General features: G+C 38.3%; 1 protein-coding gene across 2 annotated transcripts in view; it reads right to left on the reverse strand.

Moving 5' to 3' along the window:
• Window positions 1-1,624: 1,624 nt before the first annotated feature.
• Window positions 1,625-15,224, reverse strand: part of LOC105144892 (uncharacterized) — a 61,563-nt gene continuing 47,963 nt past the window's right edge. The window contains exons 5-6 of one of the 2 annotated variants that reach the window (XM_011054127.2): window positions 5,677-5,753; window positions 1,625-5,283 (exon numbers count right to left, since the gene is read on the reverse strand). In XM_011054127.2, the coding sequence (XP_011052429.1) occupies window positions 4,704-5,283; window positions 5,677-5,753 (657 nt within the window). In that variant the 3' untranslated portion in view covers window positions 1,625-4,703. The remainder of the gene's footprint in view (window positions 5,284-5,676; window positions 5,754-15,224) is intronic. The other variant, XM_011054128.2, reaches the window with a different exon arrangement.

Below are 15,224 nucleotides of genomic sequence, written 5' to 3' on the forward strand. Positions count from 1 at the left end.
CGATGTTTACGACGACGAGACGTTACGCGCCGCTTTTTCCCTTTTTCGTCGTAACGCTCTCACCGTGTCACTCCTCTCGGCGCCGTTGCTAATACCAGATCCCGTCGCCCTTTCGTGCCGAACGCGACGCGTGATTTACGATCGAAAGATGGATCGGTCGGGACCGACCGGTCGCACGTCTATTCATGTCCTAATGCCCGTCCGATATGGCCATAACGATGGAAATGTATTCATTCTGCCCACTTTACGACATGATGATCGCTCGACGAATTAATAAAGCGAATAGCTACGCGAACGATAAATTTAATCCCAGTTTAGTATACTAATTAATTATTTCAATTGTCGACGTGGTGAAAGTTACAGCTTTCATATATATTCGCGATTTAATAAATAGAAGATGAAATAAATATATATTATGATGTTTACTTATTGAAAAGAATAAAAGTGATATAAAATTAGTTGAAATTTGCTAAGAAAATACTCGACATATAATGGCAGATAAAAGTTTCCGGCCAATATATAATTTTATGATAATTTTTGTATGTGTCAATTGGTTTTTTCCGGTTTTTATTATAAGTTAATAAAATTCCGTTATAATTAACTTCAAAACATGATAGTTTTAGTATTAAAATACTTGTATATTAGATTTATATTTGTCCACTGAAAAAAATTCCTAAATTTAAGTAATATTTTCTTGAATAGTATTAACAATAAGTAAACATTTCTTTAATGCAAATAAATATTAATTAAAAAAAAAGAAAGTAATACTTAAATTAAATAATGTATGTTTACATTTAGTAAATATTTATCTGCAATAAGGAACATGTTTACTTAGTATTACTATTCAAGAAAATATTACTTAGATTTAGGAAATTTTTTTCAGTGTAAAAATTCTTCATCTAAACAATTCGATAAAATTTCTCATTACAAAATTTAAAAATGTATGATTAAAAAGAAAGAATTAATTCTTCATTGCGATAAATGAGTGTCACATACGCTGAAAAAAATGTCCAATGCAAGAACGACAACGTGAGAGCGATCTCGTGACCGCGTTGGTAATCAGTCAGTCTCGCTGGCTTGCATTTCCAACAAATGGTGACTCCTTCATCCCCTAATCGCGCGGCCGGCTTAAGGATCGCGTGATGATGCCTTTAAACGGGGCATCCTGTAGCCAGTTAACCATACAGAACCGACAACATTTGCCTAAGCGTGTACACGCCAGCTCGGACAGGATCAACTGCGAATAATAGTTCCTTACCTCGATCACATCAGGCTTACCCACGCCAAGGATGAGAGAGTAGATACTCGAGCGATTTGTCCGTAGGATAATATCTGCGACCCGGCGATAAATAATCTACAAGAGAGAGAGAAGGAAATGTTTTTGTGTTATTTATGAGTTAATTATATGATAACGATGATGTATATACTTCAGTACCTTCCCGCACAGATCATTCAGGATTAAATTCTTACGAACAGAGATGATAAAAATACGATTAAGTCTGTTATCTTTCCAAAGTTCTTAAGTAATTTAAACAAGACAGTTTTAGGAATGAATGGAACGTAACAGAACGAACATAATGGACGATGGCTAAGGGAGAATATTCGGAACGGCGGCTCGGATATATTCGGTACAAGAAGTTTATTAGGGTTTATTTACAAGGGAGCAGCTTGCACAGCAATAGGTGTACGCGTTTCTCACAACACAAGCATTAACAATGTAACGCTCTACACTAACACTAATCGCCGCGGCGATAATAATCCTTTAGGTGCTCGCAAAGAACGCGCGAAGTGTCGCTCTGAGATCCTTAACGATTCCTCAACTTTTCGCTAGGCTCAACTTAAATGTGAATCGAAAATGTCCAAATCATCGGTTCCTTAATCTACATAACACACTTTATCCACGAGACACTCTGAAAGCGTCCTTAGGAAAATGTCCTATGGATGTCTTTAGAATGTCCTTTAGAGATCGGTGCTGTGTGGAAAAACGATTTATCGAAATACTGTAAATCCTTTCAGTCAAAACGTGTCGCGTTCAAGGCGTTCACTTCGCGCTCACTCCACGTCGAAGTATGGAATCGAAACATAAATAACGATAACAATAGCTTGTGATACGAAATATACAGCTTATATTACAAGAGATAGAGGCGTAGTTATCTTATATCGCAAGTATATATATGTATACCTATATACAAGTAGACTTTAGTCGTCGTACAGCTTAGCGTTGCCCTTAAAGATGTATACGTGTATTATGTACGGCATTGTACGGCATTATGCCGCCTTGGGAACCAGGATGGTTACATATGTACAATCCGTTCGTATTCTTGCGCGTGCGATCCGCTGAAAATCACTATGATCTTTGCAGATCGTTCGCTCGACTTCGAAATGACATGCAACTGTGTTTCTTGTATGCAAAGATACGCAGCAAAGTAACAATTTTGATGAAATATAGAAACGGGAACACACGACAAAAACGTTTTCGCTCGAGAAATCGGATTATCCGATTCGGTGTATCATCGTAGTTTTTTCTTTGACAGTGAGAGTAGTCTAGGCGATCAACCTATAAAACATGCTGCAAAATACACGTCAAGTAATGGAACTTAAACTTCAAGGTATCTTCCGACATCTCTTCTGCAAGAGATTTTTTACGCAACGATATTTTTTTTTATTTTTATTGATTTCAAAGTGTGCGTCTTTAAGTGTATCTTAACTATGGGCGTAACCAGGATACTTTTAGGAAGGCAGCGAAATTAAATTTGAGATTTTTTTTAACCCGGGGGGAGGGGACTGTCAGATTTGTTTTATTTTATACTATATTTAATGAATTACTGATAGATAAATCATAAAATACATATATATTTTATTTATTAATTTACTTTATTTTTTTTTTTAATTGTAAACTGATCCTTCAAATTGGAAAAATTTAAATTTAGAATACTAGCCGTCTTGGATTCTCAGAAAATCTTTTTAGAACTTTCTGTCTTTTTTTCTAAAATTAATTTCTTGTGAATACTCACAAAACATAGTTTGTTTAAGAACCTTAATTACTTCTGTTCTTCTTTAAGAATTGGAGGTACCATGGTCTTCCTTGTCCTTCCTGGCTACGCCCATAATCCCGATTACCAGGATCGCGGTCCTATCGCTTCCGATCGCTGATCAAGGCAAGGATATGTATAGATCGGGCTTCCCTCGGTCCCAGAGTTCAGTTAAGGAGACAACGGAATCGCCGAGTCACGTGAGACGGCTCGAGTCCCCTGTGCTTTGCCACCACGCCAAAGGTCGAGAGTTCAGCCGAGAAAGGCAGTATTCAGACTCTCGGAGAGCGTGCGCTTTACGTTTCTTTCCTCCGGTTCATCTTTGCGGCGCGGCGCGAGAAAAGGACGGAGAGCGACAACTCGCCGTGGCCAACTCGGGAACCTTTGACACTACAATTATCGTCGCTATTCACGCCGGATTCTGCACGTTTCGTCGGTACCCCGGACTCGCGGCAACCTCTTCCGTCGTGTGACACATGACACGCGCGACGAAAATCGATTCCCGTTTTACGTAAACATTCCATATCAATTTATCACGTTACGCATGCATATGAATGTGTGAATGCTTACGTTCATCTTGTATTATTCTAACGGAATGGAGACCGGCTCCTTAATAATTATAAATGACAAAAAACGTAATAATTAATTATATACGATATATTGCACTTTTAATAAGAAAATTCTGTAACTGCTAAAAATTCGGGAACTCTAAAAGAAATGAAATATAAAGATTTATTTTAAGTAAAAATAAAATACTTATTATTTTAAATTAATAATAATTAATAATAATAATAATTATTAATAATATTGTTATATCATTACAAGAGATTATATTATTAATAATAATCATTATTATTAAATCGTACATCAATTTAATTCATAATAAGGTAAGCTTGGGTACTATGATCATGAGCTGTAATTTCTCTAATAATTGCTAAATAAAGCATTTTTGTAGCCATTCTGAAAGCCAACGGCCATCTTTTCTGTATGCCCATTTTATTCGAGTTTACCTTATTACAATTCATGTTTCAATTATGATTGTGTTTTCAAGACCGACAAATAATCAGCACGCAATTTGCTGAACTGAAAAATCTATGTAAAAATTCATGTAGGAAATATTATTAGGCACCTCCGCTTTATAATCGAATAACACTTATTTCTACCAAACAGATTAACTTTAATCTTGATTTAACTTAATTCGGTGAAATGGACATAAGGCTCCTTTTACACATTTATTTTTCAAATAATGCGATGGAAATCGATCAGCGCGCGCAAAAGTTTCATCAGTTTTTCAGTGAAAGAAGACGAATATTGCAAGATGAATTGATTGTTACATTTCGGTTTTAGTCGAGAAAAGTTGACTTTCATCACATCGAGAAGAATAGATTCCTCCATAAAAAACGCAACGCAATTGTACAATCCAATTGTACGCATTTCCTTTTCTATATGAGAAAAAAACTCATGCAGTCTTAATAACATGTTTGAGACATGAAACTCCTTCTGCTTTTTATTTTTGCATGAGACTCTCTTCTTTCCTTTTCGCCAAATATCAAACATATATCTCACTTTAAGTTCCAAAAGTGTACACTAGTTCAACCACAGGAAATTGATCTATCGAGTCTCTCTAAAAGAAAATCGCGATCATTGTTTTCCTAATGAAACCACGAGGGACTACGAGGGTGAAAGGTCTTGGGCCTCCCTGCTGAGACTATCTGTAGGCGACGGCGTGGCCCTTCTGGACGGCGACGGCGACGGCGCAGCCGGCGTTGAGGACTTGGGGACAGTCGTGTGGTAGGGCGAAAATCGGTTGTGACCCAAGGCAAGAGGCGACGGATAGAGTGGTCGAGGGGCCGCGGGCCCTGTTGTATTCTGCTGGGAACTGGACGCGACCAGCTGCTGTTGATGATGTGCCGCTGCAAAGATAGTAGATCCAATCGAAGAGGCCCACCATAAATGACCTAGTTGCTGTTGCTGTTGATGTTGCTGCTGCTGATGACTGGTGCCCGCGGCTGAAGCACCCGGATAAACCAAAGTGGGATTGACCAACTGAGCGTAAGGATTGGTAGCAGCTACGGCCGCCGCTGCTCTCAGCAGCATCTGAGAACGCGCAGCCCACAACGCTTTCTCCTCAAGACTGAGATTGTTCACGGCGCCTGCCTGGAGTTGCTCCATTTCGAAGGGAAGCCGATGCGGAAACCTCAACGTTTGCTGTTCTGCCAGCATTGATTCCATCGTCTCCCTAAAAGGGAAGCTGCTCCATTATGCATACCGTCTTCTAACCGCGAAATTCTTCGAAAGGATATTGAGTCAGACTTTTGTCAGCCATGACAAGTAAAATTCATTAATGAATTGTCCATTTCGTTTCCCAATTTTCGTTTAATTTATCTTCTCTGTCATAGACTTCGACGTTATTATGATTAATGATCTCCTTTAAAGCTGATAGCTATACTTATGATTTTACACGCTAGCGAATAACTTTTACTGTATTATTAAAAAAGAAAGAAAGAAAGTGATAAATCTTTTTCCTACTCAATACAGAATTGAAGCGAAGTTTCAACATTGATTTATGTAGTTCCAAATTCTTTTATCATAGACGATTTTATCGAACTCGGCGCCGTTTAACATCAGTTAGCAAGGAGCTTACCTTTCGAAGTCCGTGAGACGAGAAGAATCCCGAAAGCCCTTGGCGAACGGATTACTGTCGATCTTGAGCTTTGTGATCTGTAACAGGCGGAAAAATGGCCGTCGGTTAGTACATGGCGGACAGGAGATTGGCGATCGGAGAGATCCGGTCGCCCCCGGACTCGCATTAGCATCGGCGATCTCTCGCAAATTCCCCGATCTTATTACCCGGCGCGCGACAGCTCGGCTTCGCTTCGGAAAATTACGTCACCGGACAGCCAACGGCGCGTGGCGGAAAACGGCCGGCTGTTTCGAAACGGTTCGTTCCATCGATCGGGAGTCAACGGCTCGTAAAATTAGAAGAAGGCGGCGAAGCGACCTATCTATACAGGGGAGGAGAGAGAGAAGGAAGCTGGGGAATCAGAGGGATCGGAGAAGAGATAGGAGAACGTCGTTGATACACGTGAATCCTCGCGGGCGTTACGGGAGTGAACCGGAAATGCACTGGTTTCCAGATTTTTCTGGCAAATAGTAGAGTTGCTAGCTGATTCATCATTCAAACTGAAAGATCAGATATTACTTTTAATCGGAATGAAATAAGCGACCGTGATATTATTCAAATGCCACACGACAGTTAACCCTTCGATGTAGTACTTTTGTAGCACAACAAAACGAACAATTCTTCATTTATTGAAAGACATTGTTTCGAGAATGACATGAGAAGAATTATGGAACGTAACGAATTTACTAAAAATAAAAATTTTGCAATTTTGTGTAAATATTATTGTAAATAGTATTGTGTAAATAGTATTGAGTACAGAAGTGTTACAGTATACTATATTAATTGACAAAACGTCGATTTCATATAAAATTTCATTTTGTTAGCATCAAAAAAAGTAAAGCCTGTAGCTAAAGACAGCAACAAAAAATAACGTAAAAGTGTTACGTATAGGAGTAAATATAAAAGCGTTAGAGTTAGTTTACAATGATATTAAACATTAAACTCAATACATATTTCTGATATGCTGGATGTTTCATTTTAATTAATGTATTTCTCGAGAATGAGACGTGAGATTGAAAAAAGTTTCAGACAAAAGTTATGTAACTTCGAGGGAGACATAAGAGTGGTACCATTGATTTGATCTTATCAAGATCAGAATCACTTTGATTTCTTTTTAAATGGAACTCTCCATTTTTCATTCCATATTCTATATGCATATTTTAACAAGATAAATTGCTTAAATTGTACACAAAAGAATTCATTATTAGAAGAAACCTGACGATGAACTGTTCATTAATTTTCTTATGTGATAGCTTTGACCTTCTTTACAGGTATATCCAAAAAATAAATAATGTTCGTTGTCGGTAAACAGTTGTAGAAAATGATCTCCTTTCATTTTAACCATTTTCTTTATAATGGATCTTTCTGTTTTCATTCTAATATTTTCTGGTACGTTACCAAGCAAAGCTACCTCTCACTGCGAAGGCAAAGAATGCTTTGTTCACACTCGGCACTTAAAAAACCGTCGACTAACACGGTGGTCGACAGGAAGAAATCTGAGAAAGTTTGTCTACGTGTTGGTCTACATATCGTCACGTTTGTAGTAGCCTCTTAAGTGGTTGGACTGCATTTCCTCTCTCGCTCGTGTGCGCCACCCCTACGAAAATCTACCCTAAGTCAGATCTACACCCTAGTTTAGCGTTTCGCATTACCTAAAGGCCCACCCACGACGGATGGGACGAATACACAGGTGGCCCCGTTTCCGAGGTCTCCCGACATCGACTATTTAAACGGTGCCTTTCGCTTAGTATCCTCCCTTTTCGGCGAAATCTTTGAGGACAGATTTCATTGCCTGATTCCCAAGGGATAATACCTGCGTTCTGACGATTGCAAAGTTTTCAAACATAAAAAGATGTGTTGAACCGACAAAATTTTCCGCGTGTTTAAGCGCGAAACGTATCAGCTTACATCGCAAGGCGCACGTGACCAGATATGTACTTCAAAGAATAACAATAAGATAATTCATTTTACAAAAGACCGTAAAATCTCTTAATATTTTATCTAATACAACATTTGCATGTATTCTCTTATTATAATACCTGTATCAGCATTAATATAATTAATAATATTAATTAATAATGATAATTAATTATCAATTAATTTAAATTTATATATAATAATTTATCATTTTTTTATAAAAATGTATTCGTTATTATTAGCTATATTCATTACTATTCGTTCTATTAAATTAATATTTATATAGCTTTGATTCTTCGAAACTTGAAGTATCGAAGATTTTAATGTCATAGCTTTTCAAAACTTCGAAATTCAAATGTCAAAGAGAAATTAATCATCAATTCTAATAAAAAGACAAATATATTTTTTTGCAATAAATTATTTGTAATTTTTTTTAAGATGCTTATTAGCATCAAATTATTTACAATTTTTAGGATACTTAATATTGGTGCTTATTAACATTAATATTATTAAATTATACTTGGCTATTTAATTTATGATATTATTACTCCAGATTAAGATTACGTTTAAATTGAAAATGAGCAGTTTTAGTTGTAGAATTGAATACACACATATATATACATATATATACATATATATATATATATATATATATATATTAGGTGTTGGAATTAATTCGTAGCGTTTTACAAATGATGGGAAGTACTTTCATTAATGTATTTTTTAATGCTCATGTGAAATAAATAACATTCTTTCATTTAAAAACGCTACGAATTAATTCCAACACCTAATATATATATATATATATATTGTATATACATTTGCACTGAAATTTATTATTTAAGCATTAAAATCCAATTCAAATTGATAAAGCTTTTTCGTTATTGTATATTCACATTGCGGTCTGACACATTCTTTATAAATGTATTTTTTAATAAATTTTTCAAAAAATCAAATTTTCCAAACATTTTTCAAAACGCCAAAAGTGTTAGTCATACTTAAAACCGAGCTTGGTAATTGGTGATTAGGTGATGTCGTTAATTAACGTCTTCCCACGCGCGCTAGTGCTTGAACGAAAGAAAATATCGGCGGCACCACATAAAAATGTCAAACAAGCGTAGTGATATCCCTCGACACGAACCCATCTAATTTCCGTCCGGCGAGCCAGCAGGCATAAATCAGTCTTGTCTTCCGGGTCGAGTGTCACGGACGAGATGCAGCACGGTACGACACGCTCCTGCTGCTTCGACTGCTTGGGGTACCAACGTCTTTCGGAAGACCCTCCCACCCGCTACCCGAGATGAGGCACAACACGCGTGTATTTATTTGGAAAAGGGAGCCGCTTGTCGCAACTCCAGTTGTCCGTAGGTGGTCCAATTAATCCACACTGTCCCAAAACTAGGAAGCAAACGACATCTTCCACAATAATAAGCCAATTTGAAAAAAAAATTGTTGATATTAACTTAATACATAAAGTATTAACAAATATTTGAGTTAGTAATGTGCCATAAAAAAACATTATATCCACAGATATTCCTTGTGAAAATATTAAGACCCTATTTTTTAAAGAAGTAATATAGAAGGTTTAAAGAACTTGTATATCTTTATAAATATAATAATGTTATAGAAATAAAATTTATAAGTTATATTTTATCATTTAATAATATTGAATAAAACGGATTTTATTCAGAGTTTTAAAACTAATCTAATATTCATAAGATAGCGCTTTTTCAGAGCTAATTCAATGTTCAATATATTCCTTCATTTAAATACATGTCACAGTTTTTAACATTTAATAAGAACTTCTCCGATAAGCGAGTCTCGTAACAATTTACATTTGTAATCTTGAATTGACATATATGAGACAGCTATCATTTTCAATCTCCCATCATACATTTATCCAGCAATCGCAATAACTTTACGAGTCGTGGTAAAGAAACGTTCTCGATAAGCTCATGGACATGTGTTAGCATCTCTTCTCGTGTAACATTATGGACGAGAGCGAACGCCTCGACGACTGTCGGGACTGAAAGTCGTCGCGCAACTTCCAGTTTATCTGCTCGTCGAAAGGTCGCCGCCGTTTTCGCGTCCTCGGCGACGGAGGACAAAAAAAGAAGGAAGAGAAAAGGAGGAAGGGAAGAAGCGAGGGAGCAGAGAGTGGCACTCTTGGTGTGTCGAGTGGGTGGTCCAATTACCCTACGGTTTCGCGCTCACGAGCAGCACGTGCAGGCCCCAGTAATAAGACTCTTTCCTTCAAAGCTGAGGCTAAGCTGGTGCTAAGTCCGGGGCCGCCTCGGTTTTAGTTACGATTCCGCTGACATCATTAGCCAAACATCTGGTCCGCCACGACCACCACCATCACCGTCGTCATCGTCGTCGTTGTCGTTGTCGTCGTCGTCGTCGTCGTCGTCGTCGTCGTCGTCGTCGTCGTCGTCGTCGTCAGTATCGTCGTTCCCTCGACAACATCTCGCCACCTCCGTCTACGTTCTCATCTACATCTCCTTCTCTCTATCTGTATTCGCTTCTCGTCATCGGTCTGCCTGATGATTCGCGTCGTCGTCGTCGTCGTCGTCGTCGTCGTCGTCGTCGTCACTTTATGAGCGGGTCGCCGACGATATTCGTCGCGTGGGTCTTTGAGATCCGCGAAACGGACTATACCGGACGCAAGTTCAGAACAACTTCTGGTCTTTGATATCGGTGCTTTACCGTGTTTTGCCAACCGACATTCTTGTCAAACTCTTTGCGGTAGGTCTGCTACTTCGCAGTGGCGTGGGGTGTAACGTTTGCGAATTTTGTTCAACCCTTTCATCCTTAAAATTGCATCCTTAAATTCTCGATTTTGAATATCTCTTCAAAATTTGAATATGTCCAAAATCGTTAAAGAATAAAATGTATCTTATGTATTAGATATAAAAAATAAAATTTTATTATTCTTTCCAATCTTGATTAGCGAGAAAAAATGTTAGATTATTTAATAATACTACTGTATAAAATTATAATCTTACGAAAGTCGTTTAGAACACGGAAAGAATGGTTTTGCTGAAAGCAAGAACATCTAAGAATTTAGCTAGATGTAGATCCGAAAATAACTTCTGTTGCATCAAAATAATTATAGGACGCTCAAGTTGATTGATTGCTAAAATATCAAAATTTTTGATTGTTCATCATGCTTGAATTTTTTACACAAATATTTTGATGGACTAACAAAATTATTGTCATGTTTACATTTAACTAAATTTTTAGATATTTCAGCAAATTCGTTCTTTCCGTGAATCTTATGTTTCTAAACAAAACTAAAAAATTAAACGGTCATGTCGAGATCAGCGTGAATCCCCGCGACAGGGGTTCTATCGCGTTGATGGATGAAATTTCCAGCAATGTGGCGTTGAAGCCTCGACGCCACTGCGGCGGGCTCTCCGACAAACGCGGTCGACCCGTCGAAGTTATACGATTTCGCTGACACGGCTCGGGCAAACGCTTGGACCACTTCCCAGACCGATTTACGATGTCGGCCGTGTAGCGCGCAGCGAGTGGTACGCCGCGTGATAAATTCGCCTTGCATGCTCGACGTTCTGCATGGCCCGGTAGCCCCCGAGCTCGGTACCCGAGCGCATCGCCCGCCGCGTGTGAATAAATCCTCGGGGGAGATGCATCCCGAGAGATGACGCTCCGCCACGCATGAGAACGTATGTCGTGCCGGGCGCGATACGCAGTTCGCGAACATCGGACGATCTTTCGCGTTAGCCGAGTCATTAGGGAAAACAAGACGATTAGCTATAAGACTATTGAATGTAACCGATGTTTGTAATAGAGAAGTTCCACGCATGGATACGTACGACAAAAAATATAATTATATCAGATGAAGAACACAAATATAATTTATTAATAATAGTTACTATTACTAGTTTTTAAATTTTAAATTAGGAAATATAGATTGCTATATAAATTAATATATCAATGATACATCAAATTTTTTTTAGCAATATTTTTATAATTAATTCCCAAATTACCTAAATCTGTAGTACTTTTAAAATTTTACGACTGTCACAAAAATAAAACACGAGCTTACAAGTTTTATAAATTTTGAGGCAATGTTGTATTTAAAAATCCTTAAAGCCTTCACCTTTTCATTTTGTTGAAGAAAAGTATGAGAATATATTTGTCTAAATCTTCACATTTAAAGCCAATATTCATAGTTGGTTCTTATATTTTAGATCGTCTTAAGTTCAGTCTTAAAATATCATGAACCAATCAGAGAACCATATCAGCATCTTAAGACATTACTTAAGGCAGTCTTAAAATAAGAACTAAGATTTGAATACCTTTATTTAAAATCAAGACACGGAATACGTCTTAGATCTCGGAAGACTGGATGAAAGTTACGGACTCACTTTGTTACTGCTTTGTTACCCACGACATTCACACCATCATCACGGACCTTTTAAATGATCCTTTTTGCACCCTGCGTCCCAAAGGAAGAAGTCATTGTAACGATGGAAAAAAATGACGACGAGACACCCAGTATACTTACAAACGCCGCGACTTTCAAAGCGCGTCACGCGACGAAAACTTCAATACGAAATTCACGCGTTTCCAAGGTCCGAGACATGGCGGAAAGTAATTTTCTGAGAATGCACGCAGGATACCGATGTCAGACCCCGTCATCGACCGGCCGATGGGCTCCCGGCATGGCGAGGACAGATCGGCACGGCCGATCGAAGGACAGGTAGCCAATTACGTCCAGCTGCAGAGCGCCAAGTCCGATGAAAATTGAGAGAGAATTTGCGAACATGGTGGGCGGAGCGGACCCAGACGGGCCCGGATATTCCAACGCCGACGTACTCGCAGTTAGCGTGCGGATCCGATTGGACTCTGGACCAGGAAGTCCTTCGCAAGGGAACAAGAGAAGACGAAAGAAGTCGGCTGGTCGAAAACATCAAAAGCCGAACCCTAAATTAACTGCTTCTCCTCTCACGCAACAAACAAATAAAATTCTAAGAACAATAAAGATCTGAGTTACATTTGGCTTAACAAAAATGAACACTCTAAAGCAGGCCTGTTCAATTTGAGCTCCGGAGTCAAAACGGAGGCAAATGCCATCGGTACAAAAAAATTCAATGTAAGCTTTCAGGGACTGTAAAGTATTGATAAGCGTCGCTCAGATGCGTATCAACACTTTACAGTCCCCGAAATCTTACCCACATTAAATTTTTGCGTCGATGGCTTTGCATTTTGACTCCGGAGCTCAAATTGGACAAGCCTGCTCTATAGTATTCATCAAGTCTGTAAATAATATATGCACTTGGAACTTCTTTTCAAGACGCAATCGAATAGCTAATAGATTTTGTCATTTCACGATATTCTTTTATCTGATACACGATTAACGTACGTATAAGCTGTCACGAAGTTATAAGCTACTTAACGTAAGCGTGAGTTATTAACGTGGACTTTGCCTTAATAAAAGATACGCAGAGAAATGCTTCCCAGGTGAGAATTGTATTTTAAACGACGTGTGCAATATATTTTTCAACACCACTTCAAGTTTATTCCATTTGAGTTACGGCATCTGATCTTCGTGCTCAACGATTAAGATCAACGTAATTGAATAATAAGCCGGCTGATTTCTCCCGGCTCCCGGGATAACTCACGGCGTCGCCGTAGATTTTTGATAGGTGAGGTCGTTAATTGCGCGCGTGTAAGATACATTATTATGAAAATTCCGAGGAGGCGTGCGTGTTCGAGGTCGATTTAAAATTAAAATGCTGGCGGAGCGTGTGCGCAAATGATTAATCTCGTCTAATAACCGCTCGATAACGCCTCGCGTATTGTTCCGGCGCGCGCTCGTAATCAAATTTGCAAGACTAATAGCGCGAGAGGCGACCGGCGACGCGGCGGATAAGCATCGTAAACTTCAGCTTAACGCGGAATAAAATCGGCATTATTTCACGCAACGATAATATTCCGTTTATCGGGGAATGCGCCTGTCGATCGCGTCAAGATGGGTGTTGTGCGAACCTGGCATTGTGCGTTACCATGCACGCGTTTAATAGCAGCGGTGGCCTTACACAACGATAAATCATAACCCATAATGGACAGCCTGGTGGATTTTTAAACGGAAATGATGGAAACGTCATGGAAACCTACTTGCATAAAGTGTAGCATTGTTATCCCATGTAATAATTTACTGATGTATTGTGTAATGATGTTTGCTCACGATGATGATATCGTTCTTTTATACAACTAAAATACATGATTTTTTATTTATCGCCATGAATGAATTAAATAACTATTATGCCATCAATCATTAAAAGTGAACAAACGTAACTTTATAAAAAAATCATTAAAACGTCACAATTAAAAAAAGATAATTCAAAATTTTTACACAATCAAAGAGAATATTTTTTAAGTGTTGCGAAAATGACATTTAATCATGTTAAAAATATATTCTTTTTGTGCTTAAATTATTTGATTAATCAGTATTAAAAAAATTACTTCTTGGAAAACATAATTTTTTTTAGTTGTGTCGCTTTTGAAGTAAGAAAATTATAATCATTTATCTTAATATTTTTAAAGTAAGTTCTCGCATTTGTAAAATATATAAAATAACATGCATAAATTATAATCTCTCTCTATGAGAATCTATTTTAAAATTCTGAATATTTGATATTTTATATACTGGATACTATCTAATGTAGTTTTTCGAATCTTCTAATACTATACTAAGGATCACTATTGTCATGCTTTTGAATTATCAAATGTTGAATCCTCGATTAAACTTTCGAGATCTAAGTCCCACGTAGATCTCCGCCGCTGCCGATTTCGAAGTGCTTGAATCCTCGAATTTTCAAGCCCTGTAATATTTACATCCTCAGATTTTAGACCCTTAACTTCTCGACTTCCTTTAATCCTTGTATCCTCAAATCCTCAGATCCTCCACTCTGAATCGCATTAGATCCCCGGATAATATTCTTGGTTCTCGCGATCCTCGAAACTCCTTCGGGGAGCTTACCCGAAGTTCACGTTCCCCTTTCACGCGGATCCTCGAGACGTACACGCTCGGTGAAGACCGCGCGTAATGAAGCCGTAGGTAATTGAAAGGGATGCTTTCGCACCCGAGGCCCGGGTGTCTAATAATAGATTTAATAGAGACACGCTCATTGAGGAAGAGGGGGCCCCGCGCTCTCTTGCCTTGGCGCGCTATTTAGTCCCGCTTGTGTGCTCGCACCGCTACGCTCGCTCGCCCATCTCACCGCCTTTTTTCGCCCTTTGCTGCCGAAACGCCGCTCTGCCGTTATGGTGACGACTAGCGATAAAATTAAATTATCATACGCCAGCTGATTTATAAATACGTCGCTGCGGACGCAACACCGCGGGCGACGTTTTAATCCAAACGCGACGCCTTCGTCAACAGGGTGGTCCCAAAGTCCGTTCACGTGCAACCCGAGTTTGGACAAATTATAAAGTTTATAAAATATTTTATTATCTTCTTGCTCCATATATCTATTTTATATATATATATATATATATATATATATACTATATACATAATAATAATAATATCATTCCCTTACTCTTAAAAAATGATATGAATT

This window comes from Acromyrmex echinatior, chromosome 18, assembly GCF_024713525.1.
Source record: "Acromyrmex echinatior isolate Ae372 chromosome 18, ASM2471352v2, whole genome shotgun sequence".
In the NCBI taxonomy this organism is placed as follows: Eukaryota; Metazoa; Arthropoda; class Insecta; order Hymenoptera; family Formicidae; genus Acromyrmex; species Acromyrmex echinatior.